Here is an 18,814-nt window from a genome sequence, read left to right as displayed (position 1 = left end):
TGGGGGAGCCTGGGTAGCTCAGTCGGTTCAGCATCCTACTTCGGCTCAGGTCATGATCTCACACTCTGTGAGTTCAAGCCCCGCGTCACACTCGGTGCTGACACCTCAGAATCTGGAGCCTGCTTTGGATTCCGTGTCTCCCTCGTTTGCTGCCCCTCCCCCACTCGCAGTCTGTTTCTCTCTCAAAAAAAATAAAATAAAACGATCTTTAAAAAATTTTTAAATAAATAAATAAATAAATAAAGCCACAGATTTGTAGAAACTCTACCTCATGACTATGATATGAAGCAGGAAAGTCTGAAAAGTTCAGTTGGGCTTCCTAGCTTAATAAAACAGATTCAATCTGCTCTTCCACTCAGAGAACCGCGGTCCCCAGTTTAGAATAACATATTGTCTGCATTCATAGAAATTGTCTGAAGTTCCCCAGTTCTAATCACCTACGAAAATGTTCGTCACTTTAAACAATAACATCACTCTCCTCCTAATCTGAGCATGGCTGGCATTTTGGTGCAGAGCGTTGCTTGCAGTGAAAAGCACTAGGCAAGTTAAAATATAATTAGTCACTCACTTATTAGATGAAAATAACACAAAACATTGTTATTAAAATTAGTTTGAATTGATAATGCCTGAAATTAGAGGCGCCTAGGTGGCTCAGTCAGTTAAAAGTCTGACTTCAGCTCGGGTCATGATCTCATAGTTCACAAGTTCCAGCCCCGTGTCGGGCTCTGTGCTGACAGCTCGGAGCCTGGAGCCCGCTTCGGATTCTGTGTCTCCCTCTCGCTCTGCCCCTCCCCGGCTCACACTGTCTCTCTCTCTCTCTCTCTCAAAAATAAATAACCATTAAAAAATTATTTTAAAGAAACCCTGTTGCATTCTTCCTACACACACACACACACACACACACACACACACACACACACATGCACACATGCACACATGCCACCTGAAGCGCTCCTTTCTCTGGGCTCCCTTGAGTGTGGTTACAATCTCAGCCCTTATCAGTGCCTCAACCATCCCGCTACTGAGCCCTTAATCCTGCTTCATCCTGAGACCCTGGCAGTCCGACACAGAGAGTTCATTTCTGTAACTGTTGCATCGATCTCAGAGATGAGCACCCAGTAAACTCTCTATAAACGTCTGCTGCAAGCCTGAGTGTTCCAGAATCTAGGCCAATGTGTAAGCCTGCAGGAAATAAGTGTCCTTAGCTGAAGTAAAACTCTAGCTCACAGCCAGACTTCCTTCACAGACTGACTAACACAAGACGCTGTACACGAGGAATTAGCCATTTTCATGAGACATGACTTTTCACTGATCAGATTTAGTAAGACTGCAGGCATCGATGCTGGCGGTGGTGTAAAAGAGGCGCCCGTCTGCTCTGCTTGTGGGAACATATATTGGTATGAGGTTTCTGCAAAGCAATCTGGCAATGGATATGGAAAGCCTTTCAAATTCTAATTTAGGGGCGCCTGGGTGGCTCAGTCAGCTAAGCGTCCGACTTCAGCTCAGGTCAGGATCTCAGGTTTCGTGGGTTCGAGTCCCATGTCGGGCTCTGTGCTGACAGCTCAGAGCCTGAAGCCTGCTTCCGATTCTGTGTCTCCCTCTCTCTCTGACCCTCCCCTGCTGGCGCTCTCTCTCTCTCTCTCCCTCTCTGTGCTCTGTTTCCTCTCTCTCAAAAATAAACATTAAAAAATATATTTAATAACTAAATAATATAATTCTGACTTAGCATTTCTTAAGAATCAGTTGAGAAATATAGACAACGACTGTTTTACAAAGCCACTTTTGAATTATGCAAGGGAAAATGGAAAACCGCCTCATGCTCAATTACAAAGGAAGTCCCTGCATAGTTCAAAGATGGACTAATAAGAACCACAGAGGCAGGGGTACATATTTTTGAATTTTTTTTAATGCTTATTTATTTTTGAGAGAGACACAGCGTGAGCAGAGGAGGGGCAGAGAAAGAGGGAGACACAGAATCGGAAGCAGGCTCCAGGCTCTGAGCTGTCAGCACAGAGTCCGATGCAGGGCTCAAACCCACAAACTGTGAGATCATGGCCTGGACCAAAGTCAGACACTTACCCAACTGAGCCACCCAGGTGCCCCAGAGAAAGCAGTATTTAAAAAATTACTTTTATGACAAAAATACTTTAACTTTATCTGAAAAGGATTCTTGAACTGAATTGCTGAAAAGCTTTCCACATCCCTGCAGCCCAGGTTCCAGACTCTCTCTCGAACTTTCTCGTGTGTGCTTGGGCAACACCATGTGGAGAGGCAGCATGTTTTATCCTGAAGTGTAAGTCTCCTCCTGTTACACACTGGCTCCTACAGAATCACAGGAGACAGACTTCTGTAAGCCTAAGTGCATAATAAATGTGCCAGCAGGGATCTGTGGTTTGGGGAAATCCAGGCAGAAGAGCAGGACGGAAGCCTCCTGCCAAGTAGCTTCTGTTCCCTGGAGGCGGCCTACTCTAAGGAACACCGGGGACAGGCTACAAAAAGGGAAAGGAGAGACCTTGAACTGTGCTCTCTGTCCATCTCGGTGTGCATGCCCTGAGCTGGACACCCTTCGGGGCGGATGCGGCTGGGCCGGCCCCGGGCTCCTCCCGGGGGGCTCAGAGGCACGAGGTTTCCAGGGCCTCGTGAACCTGGGAGGTCCCAGCCTCCCCTCGGGTTTAGCTCCTGACGGATGCTCGGGGGCCCTGCACCCGCCAATAACGGAGTCTGGGAGAGGAAGCCACCAAGTTCTCTTCTACTTACAGGCTCGTTCATTCAGGACCAGGGATAAGTAAGAAGCACAGTGCAGGAGATCATGAGAAATGGACTTCATGAGACTGTTAGAAAGATTAAACGTGCTTGCTTATAAAAAGAAAATTGGAACACAGAATGTGCAATGAAGCTTTTGTTAAAAAAAAAAAAGCTGGGGCCCCTGGGTGGCTCAGTCGGTTAAGCGTCCAACTTCCGCTCAGGTCATGATCTCACGGTTTGTGGGTTTGAGCCCCACATCGGGCTCTGTGCTGACAGCTCAGAGCCTGGGGCCTGCTTCAGATTCTGTCTCCCTCTCTCTCTAACCGTCCCCTGCTCATGCTGTCTCTCTCTCTCTCTCTCAAAATTAAACAAAACAAAAAAGAATTTTTTTAATTTAAAAACAATTTAAATTAAATCAGAACATAGTGCTGAGAGGAGGAGTAAGGTCAAGCTCACAACGTGGCTCTCCTGGTCTCCAGGTCCACACACAGCCCCCTCTCCTCCCCCCCCAGTTACTACCTTGCTCCCAGGAAGGCCCCAGGCCAGAGGCCCTGCAGCCATCCTGAGGCAATCCCCAGGGGGCGTTAGAGGCTCCTCTGGCCTGGGGCCGCTCCAGGGACCCAGGATCGGGCCTGTGTGAACCCTGCAGTGTGACATGGGTGCAGCCAGTTTGGACAGCGGCCCAGGCAGACCTCGATGCCTTCCTTCTTAGCCAACACGCACCCGTCTTCCCGCCATGGGCGTCCCAAGAGGGGTCCGTTTGCCCAGTGGGCACGGTGTGGGCCCATGCGAAGCGCCACAGAGGCATCCTCCTCGTTTCTTCCCGATGGGAAAGGAGCTGAAGTGCCCTAGGATTTGGCTTTCCACTCTGCAGCTCCCCCCTTTTCCAACGTCTCTCTAGCAAACATTTCAAGTCACAGAGATATAAACCAAAAGGCAGACGTATGCAGAGCTCCCCTTCAGGAAAGGCACGGACTCCACCTGCAAATCCTTTAGAAACGTGTGTTACCCTCCCCCCTACCCAGGAGCCCCGTCTCCTGTGTTGTCATCACTTTGGCTTTTGTAAACAAGGACAGACTTGTGCAAGGGCCTTGCCTGAGGCCCCTAACAAAATGGGCAGGTTGGGAAGTGTCCCAGACCAGGGCATGGGGCACCTTCCCCGATAGGCAAGCAGGCATCACCTACGGTAGGGCTGAGTGGGGCCCCTGAAATCGCCACACGCTTCCCTTGGGGCTTTTCGTTCATTCAGAAAGAAAAATGACTGGTGCCTTCAGCTTGCTTCCAGCAAAGTCAATGAACATGAGAATTGGGCTGCACGTCATTCTGCCAAAGCATGTTACGTCAGAGCACAACTTGTCACCCGGCCACACGCCAGTGAGGGGATGTGAGGTGGGTCACTCAACTTCTCGGAGTCTCAGTCTCCACCACTACAAAAGAGAGGTGACAACACTACTCCTTCCTTCGATGACGACCAAACATGTGTTCACCCTGAACCGACGTAAAACGTGACATTTTATAATCGCCCGAACTGGGAAGCAACCAAGATCTCCTTCAGCTAGATGAAACTGCGGGACACCCGACGACAGAAAATTATTCAGCGCTAAAAAGAAATGAGCTATCGAACCATGGAAAGACATGGAGGAATCTTAAATGTGTATCGCCAAGCGAAACAAGCCAGTATGAGAAATCTGCATATTATACGATTCCAAACGTGTGACATCCTAGAAAAGGCAAAACTACAGAGACTATAAAAAGCTCGGTGGTTGCCAGGGGGGTGGGGGTGGGGAGGGGAGAGGGTGGACAGGCCGACCACAGAGGATACTGAGGGCAGTGGAAACCCCTGGCACGTTTTACAGCGTTGGGGGTGTCATGATACGTTTGTCCCAACCCGCAGGATGTGCCACCGCCAGAGTGAAGCTGCAGGTGAACTGCGGCCTTCAGGTGATGGCGATGGGTCAGTGCAGAGCCTCCCTCAGTAAGAAATAGGAGCATCCTGGCGAGCACGGTTGCCAATGGAGGAGGCTGTGTGTAGGTGGGGGCAGGGAGTTTACGGGACATCTCCGTAACTTCCCCTCAATTTTATTGTTAATCTGTAACTGCTCTAAAAAATATAAAGTCTTGGGGCACTTGGTGGCTCAGTTGGTTAAGCATCCAACTCTTGATCTCGATTCAGATTGTGATCTCCCGGTTTGTGAGATCGAGCCCCACGTCAGGCTCTGCACTGGCATCTCAGAGCCTGCTTGTGGTTGGGATTCTCTCTCTCTCTCTCTCTCTCTCTCTCTCTCTCTCTCTCTCTCTGCCCATCCCCCACTAGTGTATATGTGTGCTCTCTCTCTTTCAAAATAACTAAGTATTTAAAAAATAAAAATGTTTTTAAAAAATTACATCAAGGGGCGCCTGGGTGGCTCAGTTGGTTAAGCCTCCAACTTCGGCTCAGGTCATGATCTCACGTTCATGGGTTCGAGCCCCACATCGGGTTCTGTGCTGACAGCTAGCTCAGAGCCTGGAGCCTGCTTCCGGTTTCGTGTCTCCTTCTCTCTGCCCCTCCCCCTCTCATTCTCTGTCTCTCCCTGTATCAAAAATAAATAAAACATGTAAAAACTTTTTTAAAAATAAATAATTACATCAAAAGAAATAAAATAACTACATTTTACACTGTTTCTTAATGTTCTTTCACAAACACACACACACGCATATCCTGGATATAACTTAAACACAATTTTTGCAAATCAATTTTTTTAAGTAGGCTTCACACCCAATGTGGGACTTGAACTCACAACCCTGAGATCAAGAGGCACTGAGCCTGGCTGACTCAGTGGGGTGAGCCACTGATTTTGGTTCAGGTCATGATCTCACCGTTCATGAGTTCGAGGCCCATGTTGGGCTCCATGCTGACAGTTCAGAGCCTGGAGCCTGCTTCAGATTCTCTCTCTCTCTCTCTCTCTCTCTCTCTCTCTCTCTCTCTCTCTCTCTCTCTCACTTTCTCCCTCCCTCTCTCTCGTTCTCTCCCCCTCCACTCAAGCTCTGCCTCTGTATCTGAAGGAAGCCCCCCAGATTGTATCAACTTCGCTCCCACCGTATCTGGATTTATTCCTGGGCACAAGAATCGACTCTTCCCTCAAGGTGCTAAGTGTGTGCCTTACAGTTCTTCTTGGGCTGGACTGCCATTGCCTCGCGGCTCTCCCACTCATATCGGGGAATTCTGAGGAGTAGGATGTCTCTTTTCACTTCTGCATCCAGGGCTCCCAGACACAGTGCTTGGCCCGTTATAGATTATCCATTTAAAATAAAGCATTTTGGGGAAAAAAATAAAATAAAGCATTTTGGGGGCACCAGAATGGCTCAGTCAGTTGAGCATCTGACTCTTTTTTTAATGTTTATTTACCTATTTTTGAGGGAGAGGAAGAACACAAGTAGGGGAAGGGAGGGAGAGGGAAAGAGGGAGACACAGAATCCAAAGCAGCCTCCAGGCTCTGAGCTGTCAGCACTGAGACGACGTGGGACTCAAACCCATGAACCATGAGATTATGGCCTGAGCTGAAGTCAGATGCTTAACCAATGAGGCTACCCAGGTGCCCCAAGCATCTGACTTCTTGATCTTGGCTCAGGTTATGGTGTCACAGTTCATGAGTTCAAGCCCCACATCAGGCTCTGTGCTATCAGCTCAGAGCCTGGAGCCTGCTTTGGATTCTGTCTGGGATTCTGCTCGGGATTCTGTCTCTCCTCTCTCTGCCCATTACCTGCTCATGCTTGCTCTCTCTCTCTCCCTCTCTCTCTCAAAAAATAAATAAACTTTAAAAGAAAAACACTGTTAATGAATGAAGAGAAATTATAGGAAATAGATTATCTTATGACAGAATAACATCAACAAGTAGGCAACTTCTGTGTACACTGCTATTTTTTAAATTACCAAACAATAAAGTGCCTACATATGCAAGAATTTATACTTGGCTCAATGCAAAGGATTATTTCTTCTCTCTCTCTCTATCTCTCTATTTTTTTTAGAGAGAGAGAGCACACACAAGCCAGGGAGAGAAGCAGAAAGAGAGAGAATCTTAATCAGGCTCCACACACAGCATGGAGCCCAACACAAGCTGGATCCCAGAACCCTGGAATCAGGACTTGAGCTGAAATCAACTGACTGAACCACCCAAGCACCCCTTAATACGAAGGTTTATTCTATTTTTTAATGTTTATTTATTTTTGAAAGAGAGAGAGAGAGGGAGGGAGGGGCAGGCAGAGAGGGAGACACAGAATCTGAAGCAGGCTCCTGGCTCCGCACTGTCAGCACAGAGCCCAATGCAGGGCTTGAACTCACGGACTGTGAGATCATGACCTGAGCCGAAGCCGGATGCTTAACCAACTGAGCCACCCAGCAGCCTCCAAAGGTTTATTCTAAAGGACAACACTTATCAGCAAATAGGGGCACATTTTACTCACACAAAAGGAAACATGGCCACTTAAGGGAGCAATGGATGGAGAGCCTCTCCGCTCGGAGTCAGCTACCTGGGATTTCTAAACTGAAACCACGACTTCAATGCCTCAGAAACTGGAGTTCCAAGTCCGAGGTGCTAATGCCAGAACCATCAGTTATATGTTCAACAAGTGTGTGATGCCTTCCAGCTTCGATTTCCTTATAGAAAGGAGATAATACTACAGACCTCAGTGTTGTTGTCATGATCAAGGGAGTAATTTGTATGAAGTAATACATTAGTCTGGTGTCTGATAACCAGCAAACACCCAATAAGTGGATTTGTTGTCATTACTTCCAGGACCCATAAAGCTTAGCCCACCCCTACTGTTTAATAGGACTGCTGACGTTTTTTAGCACAGAGCAACACCCAGTTATGTATATCTATACGGACTGCAGGACAGCTGGGCTCTGATGGGCTTGTCCCTTCAGGGCTACAAGGGGCTGTAACTGGAGAGGGTGGACATTTTTGCCATCAACCACACAGGAGAGCATGTGGGTTTTCTGAGAGAGAACTCAGGCCATGGTGTGCAATGTCTCCAAGGCCCTGTTCACAAGGCAGATCACCTGTATCCTCTCGGCCTCCACTCTGGGCTCTGGGCCTTCCAGGAGTCCCAAACGGCACTCCTGGCCATTCTCTTTCTCTTCATTTCCTTTTGGTGATTTCTGAGCTATAATAATACAGTCTAGCCTCATTCCAGACTTAATGCAACTTGGAGATCTGATTGCTTGCTTTGGGGCCCAAGCAAGAAAGGCTGAGCAGCGCCCCCCTGAGGCCAGCGAGGTGATGGTGGCAGCATTAAATGCACAATTCCACAGGGCTAATTAAGGCAAGTCTCAGGGGAGAAGAGACCCCGTGGAGTCTGGCGCTGGGTAAAGGGAACAGCAGTTCTGTTAGCGTCTTGATCAGCACGTTTGCGTTTAAGGCACAAAAGCGACGAGCCTCTTACCTCCTCAAAGGCATTGCAGCCGGTCACCACGATGCTGGGTCTGAACTGGTCCATTTTCAGTTTCTTCTCCAGCCTGGTATTGAGGTCCACCAGCGAGGCTTCGGAGAGGAGCATGATGGGGCTGCAGTCTGGGTAGGCCACCTGAGCCAAGAACATGGCGCCATCAGGCCCACTGCCCCGTCAAATGCCTCAGCCCAACGAAAAGCTAAGCAAAGTCGGAAGTGCTGTGTAGAGGGGGCGCAGTGTTGAGAGGGACAGCAGCATGCAGCAAGGAGAGAAGACACAGTGGCCCTGGAAACGGCCAAGTCAGTGCCAGCCAGGTCCTGCCGCTGGGCCTCACAGCGGTTCCCCCACACACACGAGGCAGCAGCCAGGGCTCAGGGCCGGCGTCACCTTCCAGGACGTCCCCTGCTCCTCACTACAGCGCCCAGCAGTGACCCCCTTCCCACAGCATCGCCCTAAACAGGCTGCCGACCAGCCATACTCTCCCCATAATTTCTTCAGGCCCACCCATTCGCTCAGTGTGCATTTATTAAGCACCTGCTCTGTACAGAGCACTCTTCTAGGTGGGGAAATGGCAGTGAACCACACATTCCAAGAGCTTGCACTGTAATTCAGGGAGGAAGGGGAAGCTGCCTGAGGGGCTTGCCTCTGAAACCTTCTCTCGCCGCAGAATCAAAGGTTTGGTCTCTGGGCTACAGCTGGCCCAGCGGTGGCCTTCTTCAGAAGGTACCGGAAATAACCACACCATAATGATGGGCAAGGGAGCCCCGGGAGAAAGCCCGCTTCTGTAATTTTAGGAAACCTGGCTCAGTCCCAAGCCAACCTCACACTTCACCTTCACGACTAGTTTTCCCCTGAGCCCCCACCTCACTGGGGGTCGCCCCTGGCTTCTTCCTCAGTGGTACCTGCCGCCATCCATCCTCCATGCTCCGCCTGGACACCTTTCCCTCTCCGTCCCTGACGTCTACCCGGGACACGCCCTCCGTCCCACTCCCCTGGGCCAAGACAACAGTCTCCTAGCTGGGGTCCCAGGTTCTTGGCCTTTGGGGGGCAAGACGGGGTGACTGGCAAGCAAAGGGCAGCTCTCTGTAAGCTCACCTGGTAATTCGGTACAGAAGTGGAGAAAATTTTCTTCGATGACCTTCCCTTCATGTGATCCTCAAACTGAACCAGCCGGAAAGCTTCTGTTTTCAAGAAGCTGGTGAGCCACTGAGCCGCCTGGTCGCCACAGTCCCTGCCCTTGATGTCCATCCCAAACAGCCTGCGAGGGTGACAAGAGAGCACCAGGGTGATTCTCCTGCCTCAGCGCCCTGAGAGACGGTGTCAAGACGGAACAGCTGGGGGCGCCCCGGGGGCTCGGTCGGTTGAGCATCTGACTTCAGCTCAGGTCATGATCTCACCGTTCTTGGGTTTGAGCCCCGTGAGCCTGCTCAGAGCCCAGCAGAGCCCAGAGCCTGCTTCGAATTCTGTGTCTTCCTCTCTCTCTGCCCATTCCCTCCCCCGCGCCTTCCCCCAGCTCACAGTCTGTATTCTCGCTCTCTCAAAAGTAAATAAACATTTAAAAAACCTTTTTCTTAAGCCCTGTGCTCCCCCACACCCCCAGTCCCACTCTGACCCTTAGACTCACTGTCTTTTCAGATGGCCTCCCCTGCCTCCTATCAAATCTCCATGCTGCTCTCAAGTTTCCTGGGCTCTTGTTTTTTTCTCTCTAAACTCTCTTTGTGGAGCCATCCCTTGACCTCTGATTAAGTCCTAATTCAGTGCCAAAGCCTTCTCAGGGTCCTCTCCTGGACTTCAGCCTTGCTCCTAAAAGTCTCCCCAAATAACATGCTTACTTCAAATAGACTCGACCCCACTGTTAATCAGTTCTCTGAGCTGGATCAGTTCCTGGATCCAGCACATTCCTCAATCCCTCTAGGCAACACCCGTGGACGGGCACTTCTGCCCCCCAGCTTCTGTCCCCCAGCGAGCCTGCTGTGGGCTCTGTGAAAGCAGAAAGCAGTCGGTAGGTAAGGAAATATGAGCAGTGCAGTCCCCTTCCCACTCCTGAATGTTGCCCCTCCACTGATCCCCCTGCCCCTCTACTGGTCCCTGCTCCCCCTCCACTGGTCCCTGCTCCTCCTCCACTGGTCCCTGCTTCCCTCCACTGGTCCCTGCTTCCCTCCACTGGTCCCTGCTCCCCCTCCACTGGTCCCTGCTCCCCCTCCACTGGTCCCCCTGCCCCTCTGCCGGTCTCCCTGCCCTTCCACTGGTCCCTGCTCCCCCTTCACCAGTCCTTGGCCCTCCGCTGGTCCCCCTGCCCTCCACTGGTGCCTGCTCCAGTCCCTGCAGGAGGCAGTACCTACCCCTTGGACATTCCAGCTTTTCCCATTCTTCTAGAATGCTATGCAAAACCCACTTTCTTCCACATCCTGACCCAAAATGTTCCATCATCTTTTTTAATTTTTTTAATGTTTATTCATTTTTGAGAGAGAGAAACTGGAGCACAATCGGGAAAGGGGCAGAGAGAGAGGGAGACACAGAATCCAAAGCAGGCTCCAGGCTGTGAGCTGTCAGCACAGAGCCCGATGTGGGGCTTGGAACCCAGAGACTGGGAGATCATGACCTGAGCTGAAGTTCGACACTCAAGTGACTGAGCCACCCAGGTGCACTGACTGATGGTTTTAAGCTCAGACACTTTGCTTGAAAAAGTATATAATCAGGGCACAGGGAACAATCTGTGGCTGTCCTCTGAGCCCTGGGACCTTTGGCCAATCCCAATTTCACATGCTGAAAATGATAAGCGCCCAAGCCTCTAGGACTCCCGGGCAGCACCAGACAAGACCCCCAGGAGCCGTGGCATTTGACAGCCCCGCGGGGGTCCTACAGACTGGAAGGAAGCTCAGGCTCCAGGCCTGTCTGGGCCACAGGCGGGGATCCCCTCCATCTGACTCGTGCAACAGGTGCCTTAGTCTCAGTCCCAGACCTGAGAGGCTGCAGAGTCACCCTGAAAAGCTCCAGGCCCCTTGTCACCCACCCATGAGGAAGGGTTGGAGTCACCTCCACAGCCTGTCCGCCTGGCTGGGGTGGGGAGGGGGAAGGGGGCTCCCACCGCTGAATCAAGTCTGTCCGACTTGAATAAACAGAGACCAACTCTAAAGACTGGCCCTGCGTCCACCCCCACCCCCCACCCCGCCACTTGTATTAATCACGCTTTTGTATTTCCTGTCTTTCTGATGCTCTGACATCCTGGGACCTTGCTGGTGTGGAAGGAACTGTCCTTTCAGGTCTAGTCAATTCCTACAGGCAGTAAACGGCTCACCTAGAAGGAAGGCCACCTTTCCTGTGAGTGACAGTCAATCCGGAGCCCCACCCCCAGCCTCCTGCCCTGTCTGCTTTTACACTGCCGGCCCGTCACCCTGCCGGAATCACTCAGGGCCAGGTACCGGACCACCAGTGCTAGGGAAAGCCCCAGAGCCCACCGAAGTTACTCAAACTAGCCAATCCTAAAGCTGTTTATCCTGCCCCGCCTGGTACTTCTGCGGAAACCACATTAAAGGCTCTTGCTCGCTCTTGCTCCGTTCCCCTGACCTCCCACCCTCCCCCAGCCCACCTTCCAAGCAACCCTGGTGCCCTGTCTGTGGGCCTCTGTGACACGCCAAGCCTCCTGTTTCCAGGGCTCTGTGAGTATATGACTTCCACCTCTGCATGTCTTGGATAGCTGATTAAGGGTATCCAAGGGACCCCAAAAACAGCACTCTGCCTCCCCCTCTCACACCTGACCATGGGACTCATCCCAGCCCAGGACACACCTCCAATATTTCCTTTACGGGGGCACCTGCCTGTGCGGCTCAGCTGGTGAAGCATCAGACTCTGGATTTCGGCTCAGTCACAATCTCAGGGTTTGTGGGATTGAGCCCCGCGTCGGGCTCTGTGCTCACAGCGCGGACCCTACTTGGGATCCTCTCCTGCTCTCCCTCTCGCCCTCAAAATAAATAACTAAACAGTTACAAAAATATTTCCTTTACCAAACTCATCACCTACTATACAAACTGCAGTGATAAGACAGGGTGCCGGGTGGAGCCTGCAGAGCGCCAGGTGGGCTTTGGGGGCCAGGCAGAACGCACCTGCAATCGTGAAGCTTGTTGGAAGAAGGCAGCTTGCCCGGCAGCACCAGCGGGCCCATTCCCGGAGCCCTGAGGATCAGGCGGTCCCCCTCACAGGTGACGGACACCAGTACCAGGCGAGGCTCCTGCCGGGCAGTGACCATGTGCCCGTCTTCCTTAATCACCAGCCAGAACCTGCCAAGGAACAGACCAGAACACACTCAGAAAAGCCTCTTCCAGGGGCACCTGGGTGGCTCAGTCAGTTAAGTGTCTGACTTTGGCCCAGGTCATGATCTCTCGGTTTGTGAGTTCGAGCCCTGCGTTGGGCTCTGTGTTGACAGCTCAGAGCCTAGAGCCTGCTTCAGATTTTGTGTCTCCTCTCTCTCTGCCTTTCCCCTGTTCATGCTCTGTCTGTCTCTCAAAAATAATAAATATTAAAAAAAAAAAGAGAAAAGCCTATTACACCTTCTCAAGGGCTGCCCTCTAGCTTTCTATTTCACCAAAACCCTCCTCCTGCCCTCGTTCAGGATGCAACCATTTTTTTTCTAGACAATTATCCAGATCTGGCCGAGTTTTTTAGGTCCAAAAGGTGGTGCCCGCAAAAGATGCTTGTTTGCAAGAAACAGCCCAGGGACAGAACATCTGGCCAATGCATGAAAATCCCCAGTTCTCAGGGTGCCTGGATGGCTCAGTCGGTTCAGGTCATGATCTGTGAGTCATGAGTTCGAGCCCCGTGTCGGGCTTGCTGCACTGAAGCTGTTGTCAGCATAAAGCCCCTTCAGACCCTCCCTCCCCCTCTTTCTGCCCCTCCCCTGCTCGTGTGCTCACGCACACTCTGTCTCTCTCTCTCTCAAAAATAAACACTAAAAAAAAAAGAGGGGCACCTGGGAGGCTTTGTCAGGTAAGTGAAGTGTCTGACTTTGCTCAGGACAGGATCTCATGGTTCATGGGTTTGAGCCCCTTGTCTGGCTGTGTGCTGACAGCTCAGAGCCTGGAGCCTGCTTTGGATTCTGTGTCTTCCTCTCTCTCTGTCCCTCCCCTGCTTAGGCTGTCTCTCAAAAATAAATTTTAAAGCATTAAAAAAATTTTTTTAAAGGAAAGAAAATCCCCAGTCCCAAGAACCAGAAAAAGAGGCTGGTTTAGGGATCTTCCTTTCACTCCTTAGGTAATTATGCTGCTTAGTTTGGGGCTTTGCTTTGATCAGAAACTTCCCTGCATCTGTTCAACACTGTTCCGAGGCCCTGGTGGAAGTCTTCTAGGTCTTCCCACTATGGAACCAGATGGGGCCAAAACTGCTGGCCCAAGTCATCTAGAATCCTAGACAGATTCTTGTTATGCTTGTGATTCCAAAGGATGCAAACAGGCCTCCACTCTGTTTAACCTGCCGCGGCCTGCAGATCCAACATCAGGAGACCCCCATTTCCTCCTTGTGCAGATGTTCTAATTCAGAGAACGAAAATTCCCACACACCATGAGTTGACTCACCTCTAGAGAGCCAGCTGTCCAGGCTCGGCTTTCACACTGCATCCTAGCTGGGGGGGAACCGGTAAGCTGGAACGGGGAAGGGAGCCTGGACCGGGGAGGTCGCTTATGCCTTGATCTACAGCAGAGCATGTTTTGGGTTACAGCACACACACTCTTTGATTACTTAAAAAAAAATTAAAAAGCATTCTGCCCCCTAAAGAGAGTAAGTTTCAATACCCCTCTCTTTTTTATTTTTTTAATGTTTATTTATTTTTGAGAGAGAAACAGAGTGTGGTGGTGGGAGGGACAGAGAGAGAGGGAGACACAGAATCCTAAACAGACTCCAGGCTCCAAGCCATCAGTACAGAACCTGATGCACGCCCGGAACCGATGAACCGCGAGATCATGTCCTGAGCCAAAGTCCGATGCTTAACCGACTGAGCCCCCCAGGGGCCCCTCAATATCCATTTTATTTTTTTTATGTCTCTATTTTATTTTGAGAGAGAGACACAGAGAGTGAGCAAGGGAGGGGCAGAAAGAGAGGGAGACACAGAATCTGAAGCAGGCTGCTGGCTCTGAGCTGTCAGCACAGAGCCCAGTGTGAAACTCGAACCCACGAATTGTGAGATCATGACCTGAACCGAAGTCAGACACTTAACCGACTGAGCCCCCCAAGTGCCCCTCTATATCCATTTTAGACAGAACACAAGTGCAGCAGGCAAGGAACTCTGTGGGCATTGATGTGTGAGCAGCAGCTGAGAGCTGGGGCTTTCCAAACGTGAGCAGGATCAAAAAGGACAGAGCCTTCCAGAATGAAGGGCAGCTCCTCTATGGGAGACATTTCCAAATACGACTGGAACCATTTCCAAATACAACCCTGCACCAACAAGATATGAATGTCTGACTCAGAGTGCAGGCAGCCCCGTCCCTGCCCCCACCTGCCCCTCATGGTGTCCCTTCCCTCCTGGCAGGCACCTGTGCCCTGCGTGCTGGTGTCGGGAAATGGCAGTGGAGGGATGACCGTGCAATGGCATCTTAGGAGCTGTCCGGCTGTCCCATCCCGGCGCTGGTGGTGTGGACAGTAGCAGGGTCCTGTCGCTCTGAGAAGCCTCCTTTTTCCCTCTAGGTGTCTGGTTCTCAGGGTCGTCTGGCCTGCTCACCTCCGGGGTTTGTGGCCAAGGGAATTCCTGCTACTTTTTACAGATCTGTTCCCTCAGGGCTGGGCCCTGTTCCTATTTCTGGCCTCATCCAGGGGAGCGGAGTTCTGGATGACCCTGCTCTGGTCAACCCCCCCAACAGCCCGCACCCTGAACCTCCAACATGTCTTAGCACCAACCGAGACTCCCTCTGAGATCTGTGCACAAGCCAGACATGCGTCCCAACAGGTGTCTGCATGTTATTTCTGCCAGGGAGTCCCAGGCCGGGCTGAATTTTCTCACCTCCCCCTTCGCCCCTCCCTCAGGCTCCCAAGCACCGCCCCGAGCTCCAGCCCAGTCCTATTACTGGGTGTTAACCGTGAGAACCGGGGGCTGGACATTCTATGCCACCTGCTGCAACCGGAAGGGCAGGTGGCAGCTTGCAGGAAGTCTAACACCGGGTTGGGACAAAGACACCAATACAAGATAAAACGTTTCTGCCTGTAACATACCCCAACACCCTCGGCACCCTGTCCATGGGGGTACTGACATTTGTCATCTCTCACATACAAATGATACCCAGTGAACGCACGATCATCTCGGTTCTGCCAGGTAAGAAAGAAAGGTAAGTCCGGAGTGCGGATTATTCATGACCAAGTTGTCCCAAAACGAATACCTTCTTTCACACGTAAAGCATGAGTGTGTGTGGTGAGGACTCGGTGCAGAGGCGGGAGCTCATAGCCTCAGAAAAAAAAAAAGACAGCAGTGCCCTGAGCGGCCACAGAGCGGGGAAGCAGAGCCCAACAGCTGGAAAATCTTGTTTCTAAACTTGGAAATTGGCCTGGGAAGCAGAAATGCTTGAGTCTGAAAAAGGGGTGGGGTGGGCAGGGACCCCGAGACAGCAGGAGGGTAAAGTCAGGAGGAAATGACCCTCAGGATGATAAATTAGAAATCTCATTTCTCAGGAGATCATAGTCTGGGGGCGCCTGGGTGGCTCAGTCAGTTAAGCGTCCAACTTCGGCTCAGGTCATGATCTCACGGTTCGTGGGTTCGAGCCCCGCGTCGGGCTCTGTGCTGACAGCTGAGAGCCTGGGGCCTGTCTTCTGATTCTATGTCTCCCTCTCTCACTCTGACCCTCCCTTGCTCACATTGTGTGTGTGTCTCTCTCTCTCTCTCAAAAATAAAAATAAAACACTAAAAAAAAATTTTTAAGGAGATCATAGTCTGTGCAGAAAACAAAAAAGGGCTGCCTTCAGAAGGGGTAGGGCAGATTTACAAAAGACTGAGTTGTATATGCCCAGTAAGGAGAGCGGATTTACAAGGTCAAGGAGGGCAGCCAACCCTCCCACTGTCTGTGCCAATCAGGCAACGCCAGCGTTCTGCTAGGCGGCCTCTGAACCAACTCAAAGTTCAGGGTGCCCAAGCCAAACATTCACAGATCCATTCATGGCTTTGCACAAAACAGTTCTAGAAACAAGACCACAGAGCCCTTTAGAGAGGAAGAACCCAGCTTCTTAAAAGAGTTCCAAAGATATAAGTTCAAAATGGAATAAATACAAGAGGTCTTTTTCTACACTGCAGGCTAGGAGTAGTTTGATTATGTGAGTCTTAGGCTGAGGGAACAGCAGTCATTCAGCAGAGTTCTTCCAAGTTTCAATTATCCTTCGATAAATAAAACCTAGATTAAACAGGGCCTTTGAGATCATCAAGTCTAACCCCTTTCTTTTGTAAATGACAAAAAAAAAAAGAGGCACAGAGAGGTTAGACGGTTGTGCGGGGTCTCCGGAGGTTCCGTGCCACCTTTGCTCTCTTAAATCACACTGGCTTCAGAAAAAGCACATGACTGCTGCACCCACAGAGATCAGAGTTCAGATCCCTCCAGTGCATAACTGTTTTGTGATCTAGGGTGAGCTGCTCGTCCTTCTGATTCTGTTGTTGTTGGGTTTGTTTGTTTGTTTGTTTGCAGAGTGGAGATACCATCTAGCCCACAAGACTGTGCTGAAGTTTGCACAAGATCATCCACATGACTGGGTTCAGGGTCTGAGGCATCTGATGCACTGAATCAGTGTCCCACTGCCTTGCCCTGCCTCACCCCCGTCTCCACACCCCGAATCCGCACCTTGTTTTGAACAAGGGAAAGCCGGGGCAGGCCCGTGTAGTCCAGGAGACCCCCAGAAGCAGAGAAGCAAAGGATAACCCCCTTCCTTCCACAAGAGCAATAACGACAGCAAAGCAGTGACGGCCAGAAGTGAGAAAATAGTCATTGGATGATCAAGAAACACAGATAGGAACTGGAACTCTCTCTTAAGAAATCCTTCAAGCGGGGAAGGCCATAGCACAAGCCCACTTTCTCTGCACGTGCGTCATGAGAATCGCTCCTCCCTGCTTTTGGAGTGTGTCTAGGACCACTACCTAAAGTCTTCCCAGCACTCAGAAGCCTTTTCTAATCTGTCACACTTGAATAAGCTGTCACTGTGTTCTTCTTAATGGCCCCAGACACAACCCTTTAATCACAGCATCAGATTCCCCCTCGGAAATTTAAACATGACTCAAGTTGGCTTCCCTCCTGGTGATTCTGATTCCATAGGTCTGGGATGGGATGGTCAGCAAATTTACATTTCAAAAATCTCTCCAGGATTAGAAATCTGGAAGGAGGTGGATGGAAACTCCCCCAAGAGTTACATGGCCAGCATCCACAATGTTTCCCTAGGACAAGCTAAAGTCTTTCAAAGCTGTGAGACTCCACGTTTGTCAAAGACAGCTGTCTTCAGAGAACAGTGAATCCATGTGTCCTACGGGATTGAACTCAGGGCAGCAGACGGTCGCTGCTAGAAGATTCGTTGAATGGTCACCTTGCAAACCTCCTCCTCCCTGGACAGAGAGGACCTGGCAAAACCATCCCAGATAGGAAGGCACCTTAACCGTAACAAACCAAAGGGGATTCTGTTCCTCCTTGTTCTCTCTTTCTGGGCTTTAACATCCTTCACCATGGTGCGAGCCTTCCAGATATCCTGCCTAATTCTGTGTCAATGAGTGTGTTTCTATAGTCTCCCCTTTGGGGTGAGTTAAATGACCGGATTCCTTTTTTCTTTTCTGAGAGAGAAGAAATGAGATTTCTATGTGCCAGGCCTTATGTGGGTGGAGACTTTACCCAAAGTGCTTCAATGAGGACCACTCTGCCTCTGGGGGAAGGGGGCACAGTCTTCCCTTCACGGCAATATGACATTTGCAGCCCCCAGACCCTCTCCCCAACACAAAACCTCACTCTGCTCATTACTTATAAAAGCGAGTCAAGTCTCCCCACCTCGTGGGTCCTCCAGGCACCTTGCCCAGGACTGGAGACGTGTAAGGAGCAAACTCCAGGAAGCCCAGCGCCAGTGGCCTTGAACAAGACTTGGTTTCCGCCGGTGGCTGCCGTCCGCCCACGAGGGCTCAAAGCATTTTATTTTCTGCTACTGTGCTATAGACTTAAGACAGAATCAGAAAGTTTAGAACTAGCAAGAATTTTGGGAGACGACCAGGTCAGACCTGTCCTTTACAGAGGACGAACCTCTCATGCAGAGAGGGACAGGGGTTTGCCCCTACCTACCTACCTACCTACTTTTCCAAATCTGAACCAGACAGGAACCGACCTTCCCAGGTAAAGGATCAAAGGCAAGGGGTCCAACAAGCAACCCATGAAACGCGGGATCCAAACCTCTACCCTCCTTCGCGCGAGCGGCCCCCACCCCGCGCCTCCCCAGCGCAGCCCGGACCAGGCCTCACCTGTCCCGCAGGTGGCCACAGCGCAGCCCCAGGGCCGTGCACTCCGCCTCGCTCACCGCCACCCCCTTGCAGGACTTGACCGGGTAGATCCAGAGCTGCGACACGGTGCCCACCTGCTGCAGCCGCCGCCGGCGCCTCTGGGACCGGGCGCGATGCCAGGCCACCGTCCCCAGCGCCACGGCGGCCAGTCCCAGC

The 18,814-nt window shown here is 51.1% G+C and overlaps 1 protein-coding gene across 1 annotated transcript in view; it reads right to left on the bottom strand.

Moving 5' to 3' along the window:
• MARC2 (mitochondrial amidoxime reducing component 2) overlaps nucleotides 1–18,810 on the bottom strand; it is a gene marked incomplete at its 5' end in the record, with an annotated part of 31,791 nt that extends 12,981 nt beyond the window's left edge. The window contains 4 exons of the mRNA XM_029933408.1: nucleotides 8,167–8,307; nucleotides 9,268–9,430; nucleotides 12,276–12,449; nucleotides 18,620–18,810. Coding sequence (XP_029789268.1) covers nucleotides 8,167–8,307; nucleotides 9,268–9,430; nucleotides 12,276–12,449; nucleotides 18,620–18,810 — 669 coding nt within the window. The remainder of the gene's footprint in view (nucleotides 1–8,166; nucleotides 8,308–9,267; nucleotides 9,431–12,275; nucleotides 12,450–18,619) is intronic.
• Between the last annotated feature and the right edge of the window lie 4 nt (nucleotides 18,811–18,814).

Source organism: Suricata suricatta, chromosome 3 (genome assembly GCF_006229205.1).
Source record: "Suricata suricatta isolate VVHF042 chromosome 3, meerkat_22Aug2017_6uvM2_HiC, whole genome shotgun sequence".
In the NCBI taxonomy this organism is placed as follows: Eukaryota; Metazoa; Chordata; class Mammalia; order Carnivora; family Herpestidae; genus Suricata; species Suricata suricatta.
The sequence above is the reverse complement of the archived record's forward strand: the minus strand, read 5'-3'. Positions and strand labels throughout refer to the sequence as shown.